This window comes from Meles meles, chromosome 18, assembly GCF_922984935.1.
Source record: "Meles meles chromosome 18, mMelMel3.1 paternal haplotype, whole genome shotgun sequence".
NCBI classification, from domain to species: Eukaryota; Metazoa; Chordata; class Mammalia; order Carnivora; family Mustelidae; genus Meles; species Meles meles.
In genome coordinates, this window is record NC_060083.1 from 9,636,090 (window position 1) to 9,655,962 (window position 19,873).

Below are 19,873 nucleotides of genomic sequence, written 5' to 3' on the forward strand. Positions count from 1 at the left end.
AGTTGCGGAGACACAGAGCCCCAGGGACGTGTGGGGACCAGACTGCGGAGGACACTCACAGCTGAGAAGCACACACGCGCATGAGAGCCAGGGACTGTCCATCAGATGCTTAGCACTGCTGTTAACCTTGAGGGAGATGCCAAAGAGGAGGGAGCGGGTCTGGGAGGGAAGTGGGTTTGGACTGGGAGACTCCGAGAGGCTCGTGGGGCATTCAGGTAGAGATCCCACTTTGAGCTAGGTTTGGTCAGCTCTGGGATGAGGCCCCCATAAGACGTGGGGAACCTTGAATGTCAGGGTCAACGGCCAGGTCTACATTCCATAGGCAGGAAAGAGCTAGGGAAGGACTTCAGTAAGAGATTGCAACGGTTGGGGCGCCTGGGTGGCTCAGTGGGTTAAAGCCTCTGCCTTCGGCTCAGGTCATGATCCCAGGGTCCTGGGATCGAGCCCCACATCGGGCTCTCTGCTCCGCTGGGAGCCTGTTTCCTCCTCTCTCTCTGCCTGCCTCTCTGCCTAGTTGTGATTTCTCTCTGTCAAATAAATAAAATATAAAAAAAAAAAAAAGAGAGAGATCGCAACGGCTAATGCTTGGCGAGGGCCCAGCACGTGTTGGGCGCCGTCCCAAGCATTGTCCCTGAATTCATCTGAACTAGAGTTCCCCGAAGTGGAGAGATCTTCCCCGAAGTGGAGAGATCACCGCTGGTGCTGTGGAACATCATGCCAGGACGTGTCTTCGACGGCGGAGCTGTTAAAATGTAAACAGAATAAAAACAGAAAAAGCCATCGAATCAATGAACTGCGCGATTTGCCTTTCAAATACGAGGAAAAAGGAACCGAGAAGTTACCATAACTTGCCCGAGGTCTGGTGAGACACAGAGCCAGGATCTGAAATCCTGGCAGCCCGACTACGAAGCCTGAGTTCTGAACCATCATGAGTTCTGAACCATCTTTTGCCACTGGACGGGAGGCAGTCCACGGTGTGGTGCTTTGAGAAGACCCGTATGGCCACGGAAGGTGCGGCGGCGGAGAGGGGAGTAGGCTTTCAGATGGCACCCTTGGGAGACTGGAGTCCGCAGTCAGAGGGGTCTAGAGTGGGCTGGGGCCACAGGACAGGAGGAGGGCACAGACAGGGTAGAGGTCCTTCAAGAAGGGGCAGAATCGGTTGACCCACTGGGCGCTGAGTGTGAAAACTAGGACAACTCCCACATGTGGAGCCTGGAAAATGGGTACAGTGTCGGGGGGTATGAGGCAGCTGGCGCAGACCAGAGGGAAGCCGTGAGGCTTGGGCGGCCAGCAGCCGTGGCTTCTCTTCCCGGCTGGGGCGCTCACTAGGCATCTGTCAAAGGAATGGATGAACGAGCTGTGTGATCTTGGGCAAGTTGTAGGAATTGGATATATGATCTCTGGGTCTCTCTTTTTTTGGGTGTAAAATCACAGATTGGAGTAGAATGTGTGAAATAAAATGGAAGGTACTTTCCTAGAAGAGGTAGGCATTCCTCTTTCCATGGGGTGTGCTTCATGGGCACCCCAAAACAGGGGTTCTAGCCTTGGCTACCTGTAAGATAAACCGAGGCCCCATTCGACACCACTAAATCCAGCATTCCTGGATATAAGGCCTAGGGACGGATAATTGGTGGGTTTTTGTTTTTGTTTTTTTAATTTTATTTATTTGAGAGAGAGTGAGAAAGAGCATGAACCATGGGGAGGGGCAGAGGGAGAGGGAGAAGCCGGCTTCCCCTGAGCAGGGAGACGGACATGGGGCTCGATCCCAGGACTCGGAGATCATGACCTGAGCCAGAGTCACGCCCAAATGACCGACCCCCCCAGGCGCCCCAGGACGGGTAGTTTTTGAAGCTGCCCAGATGACTGCAATGGGCATCTGGATGACAGCTTTTACCCTGGAGCCTCCAGGTACCCAGTTTGAAAACCATGGGTCTAGGTGCACGCTGGGATCCCTTCCAGGCCCAGGCTCTCGGATGAGACTTGTGGCTGGGGACGGGCTAACTCTTTCTACGTTTCATCTTTCAACCACCCAACCGAAACCTTCTGACGGCTGGGGGGCGGGGGGCAACTCCAGGGTTTCTCCAGCACACACAACTGAGGTCCCAGGACCGGAGAATTGTTGGAGACGACTCCCCCGTGCGTTGTGGAGCCCAGCACCCCCGGCTTCCACCCACTGATTGCCAGGAGCACATCCCCCAATCGAAACGTCCCCAGATGTCACCAAAGGTCTCTTGGGGTGGAACCCACCCCCCATCCCCGCTGCTACCGTCCTTCCAGCCGAGAACCAATGTGCCACCCTGAGTCTCCCGTCCCCCTCTGCCCTCCCCAGTTGCAGACAGAGACCAGGCAGGGGTGGAGGCCATCCGACAACAGGTTTACTTGGCCTTGGCAGGAGGGACGCCTCTGTGGGAGGCCACCGCTTCACAATGTTAAATGGAGGGAGAGCCTGCCAGCAGGCTGACTGATGTGGTCTCAGCTCTGAAGGGAGGGAGTTTTCCAAAACACTCATTCCCGGATTCCCAATCAGTCACAAGAGGGCCAGGAGGAGCTTCTGGGGCAGGCGGCCCCTGCTTTCCGAGAACAGGCAGGAGGGGGTGTGGGGGAGTGGCGAGGAGGGGATTCTTTCCTTCTGTAGATAATTTCCTGGAACCGGCCGCTGGCTGCTCCTGTGTGATGAGTTGAGGGCTGGAGGGGAGGAGATTTCCAGTTGGGTGCCTGGGTCCCAGGAGGCCCTCTGACACTGGAATCAAGGGGACGTCTGGGCTTCTGGGTCTGGAAGGCTGAACCTCGGGGATTGGGGATTGGAACGAAGGGGCTGGCTGATCCCCTTGGAGGGAAGTGGAGGTTGAGGGTTGGTGGTCTTTAGAACTGGAGGCTGGGAGGCCGTCGAAACCTTCACTCGTCCTTTTTTCTTCCAAGTAACTGGACCTGAGGGCAGACAGAGTGCGAGGCCTGGGATGCGCAGAGCAGAGTGGAGTGGGGGAAGGTACTGGGGGGCTCAGAAGTGACAAGGCCCCTGCCGCCCTTACCCCGCCCCCGACTCACTCCACCATGAGGCTCAGAACACCCAGCAGGAAGGCAGCCACCAGGAGAGCGAGGAGCAGAACCCTGGCTTCCCAGAGATCGTGACTTCCTGCAGGGAACCCAGGAAGCGGTGAGGGACCCGGCGACCTGGCCAGCCGTCGCGGTGTGGGCGGGGGGGGGGGGGTGGCCGAGAGCTCAGAGACCTGAGCCAGGGGAGGCCGGGCGGAGGGGTAGAACCTGGGAGGCAGCGCTTTCGGGGCCAGCAGCAGACGTCGAGTTCCTGGCAGGTGGAGCAGTTGTACACGACGGTGCTGCCCCCTGCAGGACACAGCGGGAACGAGCTGGGGCGGGGGAAGCCCGGGCCCCGCCTCCCAGAGTCCGTTTCCCGCCCCGCCACCCCCCACGCCTCCACCACAACTGCCAGGCTCTCCTCCGGCACCCCAGATGCCCGCGTCCTCACTACTCTTTCCTTTTCTACTCACGGCAGGCAGGCGCGCAGAGAGCTGAAAGCAAAGACAAGGAGGGGTGGGGGGAGGGGAGCCGCTCGGCCACGCCCCCCCTTTGCCCGAGCGCCCAGGCGCCCCCATCCCTGGCGGCATCTGTACCTTCCCTGGTGTAGGCGGGGAGCTTGGTGTTTTGCAGCCAATGCCGATACAAAGGGAGGGAGGAGAGAGACCCTTTGATCTCTGGGGGAGACAGAGGGCGGCGGTGGCTCCCTGGCGCCTTGCCAGGGCGGGCTCACCTCCACCCTTCCCAAGCGGCACCTCCGGGATCGCGGATCACACCTTCCCGGTTCCACCTGGCCGCCCTGCCCCTGCCTCCCCGCCCCCTCGCGGCTGCCCCTCTAAGCCCCTGGGTCGTGCGTTGCCCCTTGGCCTCACCCATGACCCTCAGGACTCTGTGAGTCTTCTCTATGACATTGTTCATGGACGTCTCATCTGTGGAGACCGGCGGGGACCTGTGATTCTCTCCGCGCGGGGAGAAGCCAGAGTGTCCAGAGAGGGCTGTGGTCTGAGGGGGCAGCTGAGGGGCCCAGCTGGGAAGTCACAGCCTGCGCCACTCGGGGTGTGGTGGCCCCCGTCCCTGGATGTCTGAGCTTACCTAAGGCAAAGGCGGGGAAGCTCCAGGCCGCCCTACATTCCTTCCACCGAGCCTCTACTCGGCTGCAGAGTTTAGCCAGGCGGCCCGCCAAGTCACGGTCTGGGAGGTGGCAGAGGACACAGGCCTGGGCGGTCGCCAGGAAAACTCCACCTAAGGCCAGCATCCACATGAGGCCTGCTGGCGGGTGGCAGACGGGTGCCCGCCCCACTGAGGCCGCGAAGGCCTCCGAATGCTGTGATCCTAGTTCCAACTCTTTGCCTGGAGATTGGAGCGTGTTCCAGAACAGTTGGGGATTCTAGAACATTCTGGAATGGTACCCCTGTTCCATCTCTGGCTGGGGCAAAGGTGGGGCCCAAGGAACCGAGGACCAGAAGACCGGGGCAGAGAAAGCAGGGCTTCTGCTACAAAGGGGGACAGCGCCCCCCAACCTGGCCTTCAGCAGTCTTGACAAGTTTGAGGTTCCACAAAGCAATTTTATTTTTCTTTTTGTAAATCATGACCAGCGATAAATAATGAGCGAGTGACTCCCCCAGTGAAGAAGCTGTGCATGAGTCTCCCATTCGTGGGGGAACCAGAAATCCCACCCCTTCCCCTGTCCTCCCCCCACTCTCCCCACCCCTTCTGTTCATCTCCCCTCGGCCCCGGGCAGCCTGGGCCCTCCCAGCCATCTCCTAGCAACATGCCCATAGTTGCCTTAGCAACGGAGAATTCTACAAGGGCTTCCTAGGCCTGGCTGGGCCCAGGAACTTCTCTTACCTTCCACCCGGAAGATCCTAGTTGCTCAGACCTCCGCCGGCCTGTCCTGCCTACGTGCTGATGTGAGCACACACACCCCCCCACCCCGCCCCTTCTGATGAAACTCCTCACTCTTGATTTACTCGAAAGAGTTGCCGGGCAACCCCAAACCGGCCTGGGCACGCAGAGCCCATGGATACCGTCTCCGGCCACGCAGACAGGAGCCGGGGCGGCAGAGACCCACCCGTTGATCAGACACACTGGCTGGTACACGTGAGCACGAGAACGAAGCAAGCCCAGGACCCGAGCAGATGCCGCCCTCGTCCCTGCGGCCGGCTCCAGCAACATGGGGCCCTGGAAAACACTTGGGTGTCTAAAATATGGGCATTCTCCCCAGTTTCCTATGTCAACCTAGGGTAGGGTGTAGCCTTTCTGTCTCCCTTAGTAGGTGACCTGAGACACAGCAAGGAATCCCCCTTCCCATATTCTAGAGTGTTCTGGCCTCTCTTTGGTCAGGCCAGAGCAGGCCCGTTTTGCAGCAGGAGAAGCCATGGTCCAGGAGACCACATCACACCTATCCGAAATCCTCCCACACTTCAGTGTCCTTCCAGGGTCCTGCTAGGCTGAGCCCGGGCAGGGAGGTGTCCCGACTTTTCTAGAACGTTGAATATGGAGCTCCACCAAGGAGACGCTAGAGGCTGCCAGTCTGTGGCAGGAACAAGCGTGGGAAGCTTCCCCACCCATCGCGGAATGAGCACCAGTCCAGACCCTTCCTGTGGTTGTGAGCCCTCAGCGCCCTCAGACTTGGGAGCTGCTGCCCACGCCTAGGTTCCAGTCAGGTGCAGCGGGAGCCCTGACTCTCACGGCTCCAGACGCAGAGCTAAGAGGCTTCAGGGGGGCCTTCGTGTTCCCTTTGCTGTCCACCCTCTCCCCCACCCCGCCGGACGGGAGGGCGGCAGGCTTAGTGCCGCACGAAGCGCAGAGATCGCGAGTTGAGCAGATCTTCGGGGTCGGGGAAGACGGAGTCTAGACGGAAACCATGCTCCAGAGCCACCCGCAGCACCTCCTCCAGGAAGCCGGGCGCGCCCACCACCTCCCGGAGCTCTCCGGGCCCCCCAGTCCACAGAGGCTGCAGCCCCAGTCTCCTATACTCCGCCTCGGGGAGTTCTGCGGGACAGGGAGCCCACTCCAGACGAAAGTGCGGGCCTCCCTCTGCCCTGCCCTCAGTGGCCACCCCAAATCGGGCCCGCATGGCCCCCAGGCACTCGGAGTCCGTGCAGAAGATGTTGGCTCGGAAGGTATCCACCTGCGCGGAGCTCAGCTCGTAGTGGTGTGGGCCCCGGCGCGCGGAGAAATGCACCAGGCGGGGGCTGGCATCTACGTCTGCGTGGAGCAGGGCGGCTGTGGGTACAGGGGTCCCCCGGGAGGCCTCCAGGTCCCGCAGGGCATCCAGGAGGGGCTGGATCTGGTAGAAGTCGGCCTCTGCCCTGAGAAGAGCTGTCTCCCCATACCCGCGGGGCAGGTCCAGGCGGCCCAGCCGCAGGAAATTGAGGATGTGCCGGAAGGCCTTGCCATCTCTGTCGATGAAGTAGTGGCCGCCTCCCTGGGGGTTGAGGTTGGGGGGCATGTGGGTGCCCGCCCTAAACATGGCCCCCAGCATGGAGTCTGGGAAGCGAGTCAGAGTCTCCAAAGTGGTGGAATAGAGTGTGCCCCCCACATTCAGGGTCACAGGGCCCCCAAAAGAGGGGGGCGAAGAGGGCACAGGAGGAGGCGAAATTTTGGGGGAGTACAGGAGACACCGAAAGAGAAGAAAAGGCAGAACTCCCTGGGTGTGGGCAGAACTGGGTCATAAAGTTCAGACTGTCTCAGGCTTGGATGCACAGGTCGGAGCACAAGGCGGTAAGATCTGGGGTTCACCCCAGCTACCTTGGTAGTGGGGGAGACGGTTTCCGGGCACAGACACGGCCGAAAGCTTGCGAGAACGCTTGAAAAGCGCGGAAGCCAGAGAGGGAAGGGAGACTTCGGTCCAGACGCATTCGATTCTGGGCGGAGGGTCAGCAGCTGGGCTCTGAGGCCTTCAGACAGCGAGTTTCCGGAATCCAACCAGCAGGTGACGGTGGCGAGCACAGGCCGACCCTCGGAAGGACCCAGCTTCCGAGTTCTCAGGCAGATCGCCGTATCCGCGGGCGAGTGCACGCAGGGCCCCGGGGGCCCGTCGCAGGCCTGGCCTGGCCCGGCTCCGGCGCGGGTCTCGGGAGGCCGAGGCGGGGCTGACGGGAGCGGCCGCGGAGGTGCCTCCCTAGCGACCGGGGGACGGGGATGCGCGCTCAGCGCGAGCCGGGACTACCGGAGAACTCTGATGGGAGCAGCCGGGAGTCTCGGGACCCGGGCGCCGCCGCCTCCCCGGGTGTCGCCGCAGCTGCCGCGGTCCTCTCCGCCCCCAGGAAGTGGCCTAAGGGCAGCGGCCGGGGGCCCTTTAAGAGACAGCCCCGCCTCCCTGGCGCCCCGCCCCCCGCCCCCGCGGGGCTCGCGCGCGGCCAGGGTGAAGGTGGGAGCCGAGATTCAGGAACCGGAGAGACGGGGCGGACGGGCAGGGCGGGCGCACGCGGGCGGGGGTGGGGTCCCCAGGGTGACTCAGGCGCGTCGCTCCGCATGTGGCCGCGACCGCCCCGCGGGCCCCCAGGTGTGCCCGACCTCACGTCTGCAGCCCGGCGCGTGACCCGAGGCCGGCCGTCCCGGGTTTGGGGGCGGTGTCGGCCCGGTCGCTCCCGTCGGGAATTCCCGAGGAGGCGGGTGCTGAGCCGCCGCATTCCGGGGATGCCTACCGGCCGGGGTGGCCGCACCCCGCCTCTCCGTCCCGGCCCGACGCCAACTGCCCCCTCCGGGAGGCCGGCCCCCCAGCCCACGCGGGCGGCCTCTCCCCGGCCGGACGCGTCTGGCCACGTCGTCCGAGGCCGAGAGCCCCGCCCCAAGCCCTCCCGGCGCCAGGCCGCGTCCACCTCGCCGACCGGGAGCGGCCACTCGCCGGCTCGAGCTCGCAGACCGCCTGCGCGCCCGCCGCCCGGCCCGAGGGAGGCGCCCTGCGGGGGAAGCACGACGCAAGGCTCAGAGCACGGAGGCTTTAATGGCCCAGGGGCGGCGGGGTCGGGGGAGGCGGGGGCGCGGGGGCCGGGGATCAAAGCGTGTGGAGGTCGTGACTGCGGCGGCTCAGCTTCTCCGGGTCGTCCGACGCCATGAGGGAGAAGTCACGGAAGATGTCCAGATACGTCTCGTCTCCTGAGGGGAGGGAGGCCGGGCTGGGCGGGCGTTCGGCGGCGTCGCGGGGACGTGCGCCCTCCCGCGCGCCCGGTGCGCGTCTGTGGACTCGGCCGTGGAAGTAACCGGGGCGGCCGGGCGGGCCTTTAGGGCCCAGAAGCCCAGAACTGCAGTGTGGGGCGGGGCGGGAGGCTCTTTACCTGCCTGGCCCTGGGCCGCTTCCACCTCTCTCATCTTCGCCAAGCGGAGCCTGGAGGGGAGGAATTACGGCCCGGAGACACTCTCGTGGCGGCCCCACTCCCAGCTGCCCACCCTCGGAGCTGCGGTGGTAAAGCCACCTGCTCCTCCGGGACCAGTGCTTCCAGACGCACGCGGGCCACGAAACCCCTCACGCGGGCGGACCTCACCATCCGTGGACCCTGCCCACCCCCCTTCCTGCTCCACGCCCCAGTCTACACTCGCAACAGCCTCTCCCCCGCGGGGTCCGGATCCCGCCCGCTGCTTTCCCCCGGCTCCGCCCACACGCGGGGCCCGGCGTTAGCTCCGCCCACGCCCAGGATGGGTCGGGCAAGCGCTAGCCCCGCCCTCCAGGCCTCCATACAAGGTGACGATGTCGGCGTTGGCCGTTTCCATGGCGATGGTCAGAGGGTCTTTGCCTTCCGAGTCCCGAGCTCCCAGATCGGCCCCCCGTTTCAGGAACAGGCAGGCCAGCCTGGAAAGGATAGCGAGGTTCAGCCGGCCACTCACCCCATCCGCGCGCCCTTCCTTCCCGCTGTCGCGGTCCCTGCCCGCCCCTACCCCGTGTGGCCCAGAATGGTTGCATGGTGCAGCGGCCCCCGGCCGTGGTTGTCCGCTTGGTTCACGTTCGCCCCGTTCTGGAGGAGAAACTCACAGGCCAGAAGAGAATTCTGCACAGAAGGGTTGAGAACGGGAGAAGGTAGCATCTTTAGAAGCTGACCCAAGATGTTTTAGGATGGGGTCCGTCCGGGGGGGGGGGTACAGTGCGTCAGGCTCTGCTCTACCTCTTTGGCTGTACTGACCCGTGAAGTCCACGGTACAACCTCATGAGGTGTGTGACCCTATTTTACAGATGAGCGAACTGAGGCACACAGAGCTTCACAACCGTGAGCGGTGGGAGCTCGGATACAAACCCAGGTGGTCTGCTCCCAGATTAGACACACCCCTAGCAGCAAGTGTCTCTCGGTTATCAGTCCTTATGGACTCAGAGGAGGGGTGAGAGGTGGGCCCCAAATCAGAGAGAGTTCAGAGGGAAGGAGCCTAAGGGTGGGACGGGGAGGTCCGTGAGACTCACAGCAGCTGTGGCCTGGATCAAGGGAGTGGCATTCTCCTGGCTGGCGTTTACCCAGTTCACATCCGCTCCATGGGCGAGGGCGTCAGCCATGGTGGGGAGGGAGGGAGGGTGCCCAGCAGCTCGAAACAGCAAGGCCCCGGGGTGGAGGCTGCCCAGGTCCTCGGAAGGGGGCTCTGGTGGAGGGAATCGGCTGTGAGTCTGGTACAAAATCCTCTGCACAGTCATGGGGCAGGGACAGCACCATTCATTCATCTCCTCCTGTTCAACTACTTGGGCGGCCCAGACATCTCCAGTGAGCAGACACTCAGCCTCGGCGCCCCGTTCCCTACCCTCCCGCCAAGGGCATGCCCTCCACCCGCCTCTGGGGCCACCAGTGGGCTCCTCCTCACTCCTGATTTTTCTCCTGCACTTGAGACCCTCCCTGCCTGTGTCCAGTCCTACACTCCCTCCCATCCTTCACTTAACCCCTGAAGCTCTTGCCTTGTGAAAAAAGAACCCATGCTGGTGTGGGCCGCCCCCCAACCCCCAGCACTGGCAAGGGGAAGGCCTGGGCTTCATGCTCTGTGCCTCCTGGCAAAGTGCTGGGCACGCAGCCGGGCCCTGTGAATGTCTGAGCAAAGCTGTACCTGGCCTGGATCTGAGGCTCCCTGGCCGGGGCTTGACGGGAGGCTTGGGGGGCAGAGGAGGCTGCCCCTTGGGGGGCCCCCGGCCGCCTCTTCGCCCCCGAATCTCAGGAAGCTTGGTCAGGAACTTCTTCTCCACGTACTTGGCATGAATCCAGGCCTCCTTCTCCTGCCTGGCAGAGCACGGTGGGGAAGAGGGGGACCGTCTCCCCTCCTCCAGTCCCAGACCCTCTTCCTTCCCGCGAGCACCTCCACCCCACCCTCACCGGGAGCAGCTGGGCCCTGGCTTCTTCACGGCCATGGCCTCCACGCGGGCCTCGTAGATCTGGTTGATGACGACATTCCCCAGCTCACACATAAGCTTCCGGAGGCCCAGGCAGAGGCAGAGACAGACAGGTGGGAGGGAGGTGAGTGTCTGAGCCCTCGGAGCACGCAGCTCGGAACGCACCCCGCCCCTTCTCATCGCGGCGCCCCAAGTCACCTTCACCAGCTCTGGCTCCCACGAGTCAAGGGTCAGAGACCGGACTTTGGAGAAATGAACCCCGAGGCTCCTGGAGGGCCAGAGTGAGGGTTAGGCCTGCTGTGGGGCCGCAGGCGCTGACCAGGAGGCCACAGGGCTGGGGGCCGCCTGGCCTGGCTCTGCTTACTGCTCCCTCCTCTCCCTTCTCCTCCAGGTCCGTTTTCAGGCCTCATCCTTTCCAGCCACCTCCCTTCTCTCACCCTATGGTCCCCCCCACCCCCGCCCACCACTTCCGCCAGACTTGTGGCCTCTCCCCTCTCTCTGCTCTTTGTGGGTTCCCCTGCCCTCAAGAGCCCTGACTCCACACCCCAGTCAAACCAATAAACTCCTCCTCCTCGGGCAGGACCAGGACATGGTGCCCTGTGTGAGCCAGGGCGGAGCCTGTACACCGGGCTCCAGCTGGCCCCCTCCCCCTCCCCCAGCAGGACGGAGTGGGGCCCCCGCGGGGGTAGTGGGGAGTGACCTGTGGATGCCGGAGCACTGGATGCAGAGGGTGACGCCCAGGTTGATGCTGGCCCACTCCGGGGCTGGCTCGCGGCAGTCACAGCACTGGGCATTGCCATCCACGCCCTGCACCTGGGCGACCACGTGCCCCCCTCCACCGGGCTCCCTGCCCCGGGCCATCCCGCCACAGCCCAGGGTAGCCGAGGAGCCCGCGGCCAGGTATCCCGAGCCCTGGGGGAGACAAGGGAAGAGAGAGTGGCCCTGGGGCCTGGGGAAGGGGTGGGCCTCCCCTCCCCGGGGACCCCCGTTCCCTGCACCGTCCAAAGGAAGGCACCTGGCCGGGCCCCCGGGGGCTGTCATCCAGGCGGGCCTGGCTGAAGGCCGAGGCGATGCTGCTCTGCACGGCGCTGACCCACAGGTGCAGGAGGCGCTCGGAGTCAGCCTGCAGGAGGCAGGACCTGCCGGAGTGGGGAGCAGAGGGGGCAGTCTGAGGCCCGGGGAGCCACGTGCCAGGGTCGGCTGGCTGACATGCTACTCGACGGGCCCAGTCGTCCCGACACGCGAAACACCAGCCGGATAGAGATTTGGGACCACGTGGTCCAAGCTTTCTAAATATACCCCATCGCCCCATCCCCTCCCTCCAGGACACCCCCCAGATGGCCGCCCCCCCAGTCCAGCTGCCAAAGGGTTAATGCCTGCTGCTGCACGGGGACCTCCAAGATGCCTCTGCAATGGGCCCTACACTCACTTGCTGGGGGACACGACCTCAAAGCAGAACCGCCTCTCCGAGTCGGGGCAGAGCTTCACCGTGCAGAGGCGAAGGTCGTCCACCACCACAGTCACGGGGTCCTGGAAGGGGAAGGTGACCAGGGGCAGCCAGCCAGCCAGCTTCAGCGAGGGCTGAGGGTCCCTGGGCCCCGGTGTCCGGGACGCCACCTGCCTACCTTGTACTTCTTCTGGTAAACCAGTTGGTTGCTCTGGATAGTGAACCAGCGTCTGGAAGAGATGGAAAGAGAGTCGTGGGCATGGGGGGTATCGGGACGAGCTCGGGACAGGGACACTGGACAGGCTGTGCCCTCTGCCCCATAAGGATGGCGGTGAGAGCCGGGCAGACCCTCCCATCCCGTGGGGAGGGCACAGGGCTGTGCCAGCGCACACAGAAGCCGCTCACACCCCAGATAGATAACCCAGGTTTGAGCAATTGTGAAGACAACTTTCCAGTAGATGGCAGTAAAATGCTTTTTTCCAATAAAATTAGGCTCTTGCTATAATTTTTTTCTTTGAAGTATTCACCACACCCACGTGGGGCTCGAACCCCCCCGCCCCAAAATCTAGAGTCCCAGGCTCCACTGACTGAGCCCGCCAGAGGCCCTGAGTCGCCGTTTTGACAGATGGAAGTATCTTAGGGAAGGGGTTCGGTTTTCCAATTTACGCAAATATCCTCTATGGGAAGGAGCTGAGTCAGAGCAGGTGACCCCCCCCCACACACCCCCTCACCCCTGAGTGGTTCCTAAGTCCCCAGGGAAGCCCACAAGGCCTCCCTGCGCCTTCCTCCCTCTCTCTGTCTACTCCCCTGTGCCCCTCTCTGTCCCCCTGACCCTCCCGGGTTCGGCGCTGGCTCCTCCCCCTGCCTAGAACATTCTCCCCCCAGATGTCCTTCAGGTCTTCAGCCCCTCCCCAGCTCTCTGCACCCCTGCTTTCTCACGTTTCCAACCTTGCAGGATTGACTGGACGGCTTTGCTGCTGGGGATGGAAGGTCTGTGGGGGCAGCGGGTTTTGCCTGTTTTCTTACCACTTAGGACCCTGTCACCACTCAAAAAACACTGAATGGAGCAGGTTTGGGCGACTGGGTTCCCCCACCCCGCCTCTCACCTGCTCCAGGTCTTGAAGGCGTTGCTGGCGCGCTTGAAGAGGTGGCCCTCCATGAGCAGCCCTCCCGGCCCTTCCTTGAGGCTCGGCTCTGGCTCCTCCCCTCCGAGCTCCTGGGGGCACAAGGGGGTCAAAGGGCAGCCGAAGCGGGCAGAGGGGCCTGAGTCAGACCCCACGGCCCCCGGAGGCCCTCACCTTCTGCTTCAGCAGCACGTGCCTCTGCTCCATGTCCCTCCTTTCGCGCGCCGAATTCAGGACCAGCTGGTGCAACTGGGCGGAGGAGGAGACATTTCAGGTGTCCCCCCACCTCCCCCAACCAGGCCTGGACAGGCCTCTCAGAGCCCCCTCCCCTCCCTCCACCAACAGCTTGCCCACCCCGTCCCCACCACCGCCTGTCGGGGCCCCACCTGGGCGCCCAGCTCCCTGCGATAGCGGGCCAGCCGGCCCAGCTCCTCGTGGCCCTGCTGGAAATGGGCAGCCTGGGCCTCCACCAGACGCAGCACCTGGGCGACAAGGTGGGCAGGGTGCAGAGCTGACAGGGGACCCTTCTGGCTTTCCCGCTGCCCTCCCTGCCCCCATCCGCAGGCTCCTCCCCACCCCGCCCTCCCGGACACTGAAACTCACAAACTCCATGATGTCAAACTTCCTCTTGTCCTCGATCACGTTGATCTGAGGGTCCCCAAAAGAACTCAGGTCAGTCTTGAAAACACAGCGCCCCTTCCCCATGCCCGGGGGGCCTTGCCAGCCTCAAGGGGCCAGAGGCCCTGGGATCCCAGGAGACGGGGAGGGGGACAGGGGGCGGCAGGCACCTGGAGGGCATAATCCAGCGCTCGGCCCTGGTACCCGGCCCTGGCAGTCTTCAAGGCAGCTCCCGCCTCTTCTGCCTCCTGGGCCCGGCGCCTGGGGACCTCGGCGTTGTGGACGAGAGCAGCCTCCAGGCTCTCGGCCCCCCTCCAGAAATCCCGGCGGGCCTCTCGGAACCCCCGGAGACCCCTGTGGTGGAGGGAAGGGGTAACGCGCAGAGCAAGGTACCCCCACCAGCCCCTGCAGAGAAGTCCCAGGTGGGCGGCCCACGCATGGCCTTCCAGTCCGGACTCCAAGGGGGTGTGGGGCTGGGGGACGGCAGTCGGGCCATCAGAAACCCCCAGCCTCACAGCTCCTCCATTCAGGGGGGCCCTTATCGTGGCGGGGAGAGGGACAGAAGACTGGTTCCCCTCCCCACTCACTCCTTGACCAGGGTCTGGATCTGTTGCTGCAGCGTGTGCTGGGTGGCATCTAGAAGCTCCTGCGGGCGTGCGGGGAGCAGCAATGGGCAGGGGAGGGTCAGGCCACGGACAGCGCTGCTCCCCGCCACCAGTCCCTCCTGCGCTCCCCTTACCGCGTGGCTGTCCAGCTTGTGGTTAAGGCTCTCGGTGAATTTGTCCAGACACTCCTGGGCACGGAGAGGCAGAGACAGAGTACCAGGCGTGGGCCAGCAGGCTGTCTGCACCAGCCTGCCAGGGCTGTCTCAGGCCACAGCTCCAGCCCTGCTCCGGTCTGGCACCCCGAGACCCCAGGCCCCCCCTCCCCCTCCAGAGGAGCTCTGCACTGCAGACCCCAACCGGCTTGACATACCGCCATCATGGGCTCTGGGGGACCCAGGCGGGCCAGGTCACAAATGCCCGCGACGAAGGTACGGCCAGCGGCAAGATAGTGGCGCCCACTTTCCAGAAGGCCATTCCCCAGCTTGAGGAGCTAAGAAGCAGCGGGGTTAACGGGGAGTTATGCCGTGTGCCGCACAGTGCCGACACCCCCGACACCCCACACTGGGCGCCCCTCCTCTCCCTTCTGCGGGAAGGCTCCGGGGCCCCATTGCGTCTGGCCCGAGAAGGGTCCCTCTGGAAGAGCCAGGCGGCTGAGTGAGGTCTCCTGACCTCGGGTCCTAGTTTGGGAACCATGGTCCCTGAGGTGATACCGCTTGGCTCTGACCTGAGTCAACACAGCTGGGACAGAGTGAGTGTCTGAGGGGCCCTTCAGCTCAGCCCAGGGGGCAGGAGACCACCAGGGAAGTTGTGTGGGGAAATCCCGGGGCGGTGGGGGCTCTGGGGTCATCAATGAAATTTGGTTGAACTGAAAGACACTTTCGAGGGCTGGCGAAGGCTGCAGGGAAGTAGAGCCGGACCTGAAGGTGGCCGACAGGGTCAGTAATGGTCAGGAGACCAGCCACAATCCGACCTAATCAGGTACGACCGCCAGCTGTCTGTGGTCAGGCGCAAGGACCCAGACGCTCACAGTGTCACTGGCTGCAGCTGGGATCCTGAGTGTCTGTTTCCTCCCTACCCACCACACTTTCCCCCAAAATGAGCCTTCCTAAGACCGAACTAGGGACACATTGGTCCATCCGTGCCAACGGAAGAGTGCTCAATGACGCAAAGGCACAGACTACCCACACAGGAACTCCTTGTGCTGAAACGTAACAACCTGAGTGGACTTCAAGGGCATACTCTGAGAGAAGGAAAAGAGAGAAGCCACGTAATGGGCGGTTGCACCTATGGAACATTCTAGAAATGGCAAAAGTCTGGAGAACAGATGAGAGCTTGCTGCGGGTGACAGAAGGCAGGGGAAGGTAGCAGGACAAAGGGCTGCACCGAAGGGTTCCTTCTGGTGGCAGAGTTTTGTGCCCTTTCTCCCCCCTTCCCTTCCTGCCTTCCTTGAGAGAGAGAGAGAGAGAGCACATGAGGGGTGGAGGGGCAGAGGGACAGGGAGGGAGAGAATCCTACGCAGACACCACACTCTGCCCAGAGGTAGATGTGAGGCTCGATCCCAGGACCCTGAGATCATGACCTGAGCCGAAGGCAGACGCTTAACCCACTGAGCTACCCAGGCGCCCCGATTTTTGTGTTTTGAATGTGATTCTGGTTACAAGAACCTATGCATGCGATTCAATGCCATTGAATTACAAAGACTTTTTGGAAAAAAAAAGAGCACAATCGACCTTGAACATGGATTTGAACTGCGCTGCTCCGCTTCTAAGCGAACTTTTTTGGATAAATACAGTACAGTACTGTAAATGTATTTTTTCTTCCTCATGATTCATTGATTTGAGATTTTCGTTTATTTTTTTTTTAAGGAAGCTCTACATCCAACACGTGGCTTTTTTTTTTAAGATTTTATTTATTTATTTGAGGGAGAGAAGGAACACGAGTGGGGGTGAGAGGAGAGGCAGAGAGAGAAGCAGATTCTCCTCTGAGCAGGGAGCCCCATGCGGGACTCGATCCTGGGACCCTGGGATCATGACCTGACGCTTCACTGACTGAGCCACCCAGGCGCCCCACCCAACATGTGGCTTGAATTCACGACCCGGAGATGCAGGGTTGCACGCTCTCTGGACTGACCCCACCAGGTGCCCCTCTTCCTTCTGATTGTCTTGATAACGCTTTCCTCTAGCTCCCTTTATTGTAAACACAGTATACGTTACATATGATACACACGAAATGCCTGTTCATAGACTGTTTCCATTATTGATCAATGCGGGCTATCAGTAAAGTTTCTGGGGAGTCAGGAATTATATGTACATTTTTGACAGTAGGGAGGGTCAGGGCCTCTAACTCTCAGGTTGTTCAAAGGTCAACTGTATATGCAAAATGGATAGAATCCAAGTAAGGTCTCTAGGCAGTTCCTTGTATCACGCCCTCATCACTTTCCTGGTTCGGTAACATACTAGCCTTATACAAGAGGCCAGCTCTGGGGGAAGCTGGGTGATGGGTACGTGGGACCTCTCCGTGCTATCTTTGCAACTTCTTGCAAGTCTGTGATTAACTCAGAAAGGCTTAGGACCGCCTGGGTGGCTCTGTCACTTAAGCGTGTGATTCTTGATTTCGGCTCAGGTCACCATCTCAGGGTTGAGGGATCGAGTCCCATGTGGATGGGGAGGGGGAGAGGAGAGGGTCCACATTCAGCAGGGAGTCTGCCTGAGAGTCTCTCTCTCCCACTCCCCTGCTCGTAGGCACTCTCTCTATTGCTAAAATAAATAAATCTGTAAAACAAATTTTAAAAATTTTATATAAAAATATGTTATCTATGAATTGGTGGTTGGCTAACTTTCAGACTGTGGTATAGGCACTGAGGACTGAGCAAAAACAGAACATAAAAGTCCTTCGTGGCACTTACGTTCTAGCGGGGAAAAACAAACAAGAACACATATTGGCAGGTGCCTGGGTGGCTCAGTAGGTTAAGCGACTGCCTTTGGTTCAGGTCATGATCCTGGAGTCCCGTGACTGAGTCCCGCATCAGGCTCCCTGCTTGGCAGGGAGTCGGCTTCTCCCTCTGACCCTTCTTCTTTTCATGCCTGCGCTCTCTCTCGCACAAATAAATACATAAAATCTTTAAAAAAAAATGCAAATTGGCAAGCGTGACAGACATGCTCTCAGATGACCCTGGACCGTCCCCTCCCTTGCATCGCCCCCCACCAGCGTGAGACACGCGACTTGATCCTATCCCAACGGAACATGGCCAAGGGCACAAGACAGCGCTCCCATGATCAGGTCATGCCATGTGGCAGAGGGAGGGGACAGCCACCCGTGGCTCCTGTGGCTGCATTTCCATCCAAATTGATGCCCCCTTAGCAGCACACACTGGAGAGACCCTCCCGCGGGCCTTGGTTGCCATGATGTGAGCTGCCCAGGGCCAGGGCCACATGGCAAGGGACCGAGGGCAGCTGTGAGCAGGAGGAGGTCTCAGGGCTGCCCCGGCAAGGCCCTGGAGTCTGCCGACGCTCTCAGGAGCTTGGAGGGGAGCCCTGGCCTCAGGTGGGACTGTAGCCCGTGAGCCCCCGGAGCAGAGGACCAGACCAGCAGGGCCGCGCCCCCGTCCTGAGCCTCAGACACTGTGCTAACAGGTACAGGCTGGCTTCCTCACTCCCTTTGCAGCAACTCGTCAGGGGGCAGCAGAAAGCAAATGCGGCAAATAAAGACCCTTCTGGAGAGTGGGGTGAATGCTACAGAGAAAAACCAAGCCTGGGAGGGGGTAGGGAGTGTGCCCATTTTATGAAGAGTGGCCCGGGATGGCCTTCCTGTCTGAGGTTTAAGTGTCTCACTCACTGGTTTATCTCCCCAAGGCCGTCTGTGGGCTGCCCCGGGGGTGGGGCAGAAACGTCTTGCGGTCCCTGTGTCTGGAGGCCCAGGGCCCAGGGGAAGGCTGGGCTCGCAGCTGACCCAGGAAGCCCACAGGGAGTCTGATCTTCCAAGACCCTGTGCTCCTTGGGGGTACAGAGCCCCCGCCTCCTTCTCTGTGGCCCACACAGTTAGCATCCAACAATGCCCGGAACTCGTTGGGGGTCCCCACTTTTCTCCCCCGCCCGCCCCTCTCATCTTAATGCCGTCCTGGGTTGTCTCTCCCCCGTCACCTTTTCCAGCCGGGTCTCCAGTTCTGACACCTCGGCTTCCACCAGCTCGATGGAGGCTCTGGGAAGAGAGGCCCGGAGTCACGGGAACAGAGTTTGGGTGCATTGGGTCCGGGCCCCCCAGGAAGGCTGTTGTTGGGGTTAGTGGGTAATGGGACAGACAGAAAAACTGATGGGTGAAGGGGACCTGACCACCTGCCCTCTTGGGCTCCCTCCCTCTGCGCAGTGTGGGAGCTCGTGGGGCCCAGGCCCAGCAGGAAGGGTAATGCGAGGGTGGATGTGGCCCAGGCAGGAAGTTGCTAACCGCCCCAGCAGGTGCTGGGGGAGGGGCGGGGTCCCTAGGACAGGAGGAGAGAGTGTCAGCTCTGGGGGGAAGAGGGGCTGGAGCGGCCCCCTCTACCCGGAAAGGGGGTGGAGAGCATCAGAGCCCGGGGTCACCTAGTGGAGATGCCATTCTAGCCCTCGAGTTCAAGCTTGTCGCTTTATGAACTTGTCCCCTGGAAGGACATCTGGCCTGGGGAAGGCTGTGTGCGGTGTGCGTAGTGGCTGTGTGTGTGTTAGGGGGGTCGGACCTCACCCCCCGTGCCCCCCAGAGCTGTGCACACTTACCGGAAACGGGGTGAGTCCTTGAGACACTCCTCAAAATCCAGCTTGACGGTCATCTCAGCTGGTCTTGTCTTGGGCTTGACGGGCGGGGGTACACGGTGGAGATGCTCCCTGCCCCAGGAGGGGTTGATGAGGAAGGAGGAGGGGGTCCTCTCCTGGGGAAAAGCCTTGGGGGGGCGCTCAGTTCCTTCTCCAAGGGTAAGGGGTGTCCAAGGAGGACCTCTCACCTCACACTTGCTGGCTGCACCGGGAGGGGCAGAGGCGTGGCCAGGCAGAGAAGCCACAGCCCCGCCCACTGAGACTCCGCTGTCCCCTTCCTACTGGGAGTCCTGGGCCCTCTGTCTTTCTCCTTGGGGGGTTGGGGGCTGGCAGATGTCGGCTCAAGTCCTGATTCTGTCTCTCGGAGGGACCCTGGGCAAGCTCGTTGACTCCTCAGCTTAGCTCATCTGGAAAGTGGGGATGACACCCCCTGCCCAACCCCCGGGCTTGTTGGAAGAACTAAAGATGCTAAAAACGGTACATACAAGGTTGGTCGAGCCACACCAAGCGCCGGCCCCCTGCTGCAGCCCTGCTTCTGGGCCTCACAGGCCCTTGCTGAGTCCGGTCCGCCAGGCTGCTCCCAGCTTTCTGCTCTGCTCTGCTTGCTGTGGTTTCCTGTGTGCGGAGGTCCCTCCCTCCTCCCCTGTCCTTGATGACTGAGCAGGCCCATCCTCCGTCAACGTGAACAGAGTCACAGCACCCAGGCTGCTGCACTTCTCTTTATTGTCCCCCTGGAAGGGGTGAGGCCTGGGAGATGCTGGCCCCCATCCCATCCCAGGCTGGCTACAGTTTTCATTGTCTGCTTTCCTCCTCCTGTGTCCATCGAATCCGCAGGGTTTCGTCTGGGCGGAGAAAGGAACGGGTCACTGGCTGTCTTGTAACACGTGGGAGATCTGGCCCTTGACCCCTGGAACTTCCTAGAAGCTACCCACTCAGGCCTTCTCCCTCCCTGCCCAGCGCAGGCA

At 61.7% G+C, this 19,873-nt stretch overlaps 3 protein-coding genes across 5 annotated transcripts; all 3 read right to left on the reverse strand.

The window, feature by feature from the left end:
• Nucleotides 1–1,763: 1,763 nt before the first annotated feature.
• On the reverse strand, nucleotides 1,764–4,533 carry TMEM95 (transmembrane protein 95). The gene is made up of 7 exons (XM_045985276.1): nucleotides 4,126–4,533; nucleotides 3,906–3,962; nucleotides 3,630–3,710; nucleotides 3,507–3,527; nucleotides 3,262–3,342; nucleotides 3,046–3,133; nucleotides 1,764–2,928 (listed from the first exon to the last, which is right to left on the reverse strand). Exons 1-7 carry the CDS (start codon nucleotides 4,292–4,294, stop codon nucleotides 2,430–2,432), a joined length of 996 nt encoding a protein of 331 aa, XP_045841232.1. The 5' UTR covers nucleotides 4,295–4,533; the 3' UTR covers nucleotides 1,764–2,429.
• Nucleotides 4,534–4,753: 220 nt separating this feature from the next.
• On the reverse strand, nucleotides 4,754–6,766 carry KCTD11 (potassium channel tetramerization domain containing 11). Its single transcript, XM_045985278.1, has one exon. It carries the CDS (start codon nucleotides 6,518–6,520, stop codon nucleotides 5,822–5,824), a length of 699 nt encoding a protein of 232 aa, XP_045841234.1. The 5' UTR covers nucleotides 6,521–6,766; the 3' UTR covers nucleotides 4,754–5,821.
• A 1,199-nt stretch (nucleotides 6,767–7,965) lies between these two features.
• Nucleotides 7,966–19,709, reverse strand: ACAP1 (ArfGAP with coiled-coil, ankyrin repeat and PH domains 1). 3 transcript variants are annotated; one of them, XM_045985272.1, is made up of 23 exons: nucleotides 19,097–19,709; nucleotides 18,873–18,980; nucleotides 18,267–18,324; nucleotides 14,498–14,617; nucleotides 14,262–14,315; nucleotides 14,110–14,168; nucleotides 13,693–13,876; nucleotides 13,508–13,552; nucleotides 13,291–13,386; nucleotides 13,079–13,153; nucleotides 12,887–12,996; nucleotides 11,959–12,010; nucleotides 11,763–11,863; nucleotides 11,349–11,472; nucleotides 11,034–11,245; nucleotides 10,532–10,601; nucleotides 10,317–10,411; nucleotides 10,054–10,223; nucleotides 9,428–9,600; nucleotides 8,914–9,023; nucleotides 8,717–8,827; nucleotides 8,316–8,365; nucleotides 7,966–8,136 (listed from the first exon to the last, which is right to left on the reverse strand). In XM_045985272.1, exons 2-23 carry the CDS (start codon nucleotides 18,923–18,925, stop codon nucleotides 8,036–8,038), a joined length of 2,223 nt encoding a protein of 740 aa, XP_045841228.1. In that variant the 5' UTR covers nucleotides 18,926–18,980; nucleotides 19,097–19,709; the 3' UTR covers nucleotides 7,966–8,035. The 3 variants fall into 3 exon arrangements, with proteins under 3 accessions (XP_045841228.1, XP_045841227.1, XP_045841229.1); XM_045985271.1 differs by having other exon boundaries at nucleotides 18,873–19,709; XM_045985273.1 differs by lacking the exon at nucleotides 18,267–18,324 and having other exon boundaries at nucleotides 18,873–19,705.
• Nucleotides 19,710–19,873: the final 164 nt, after the last annotated feature.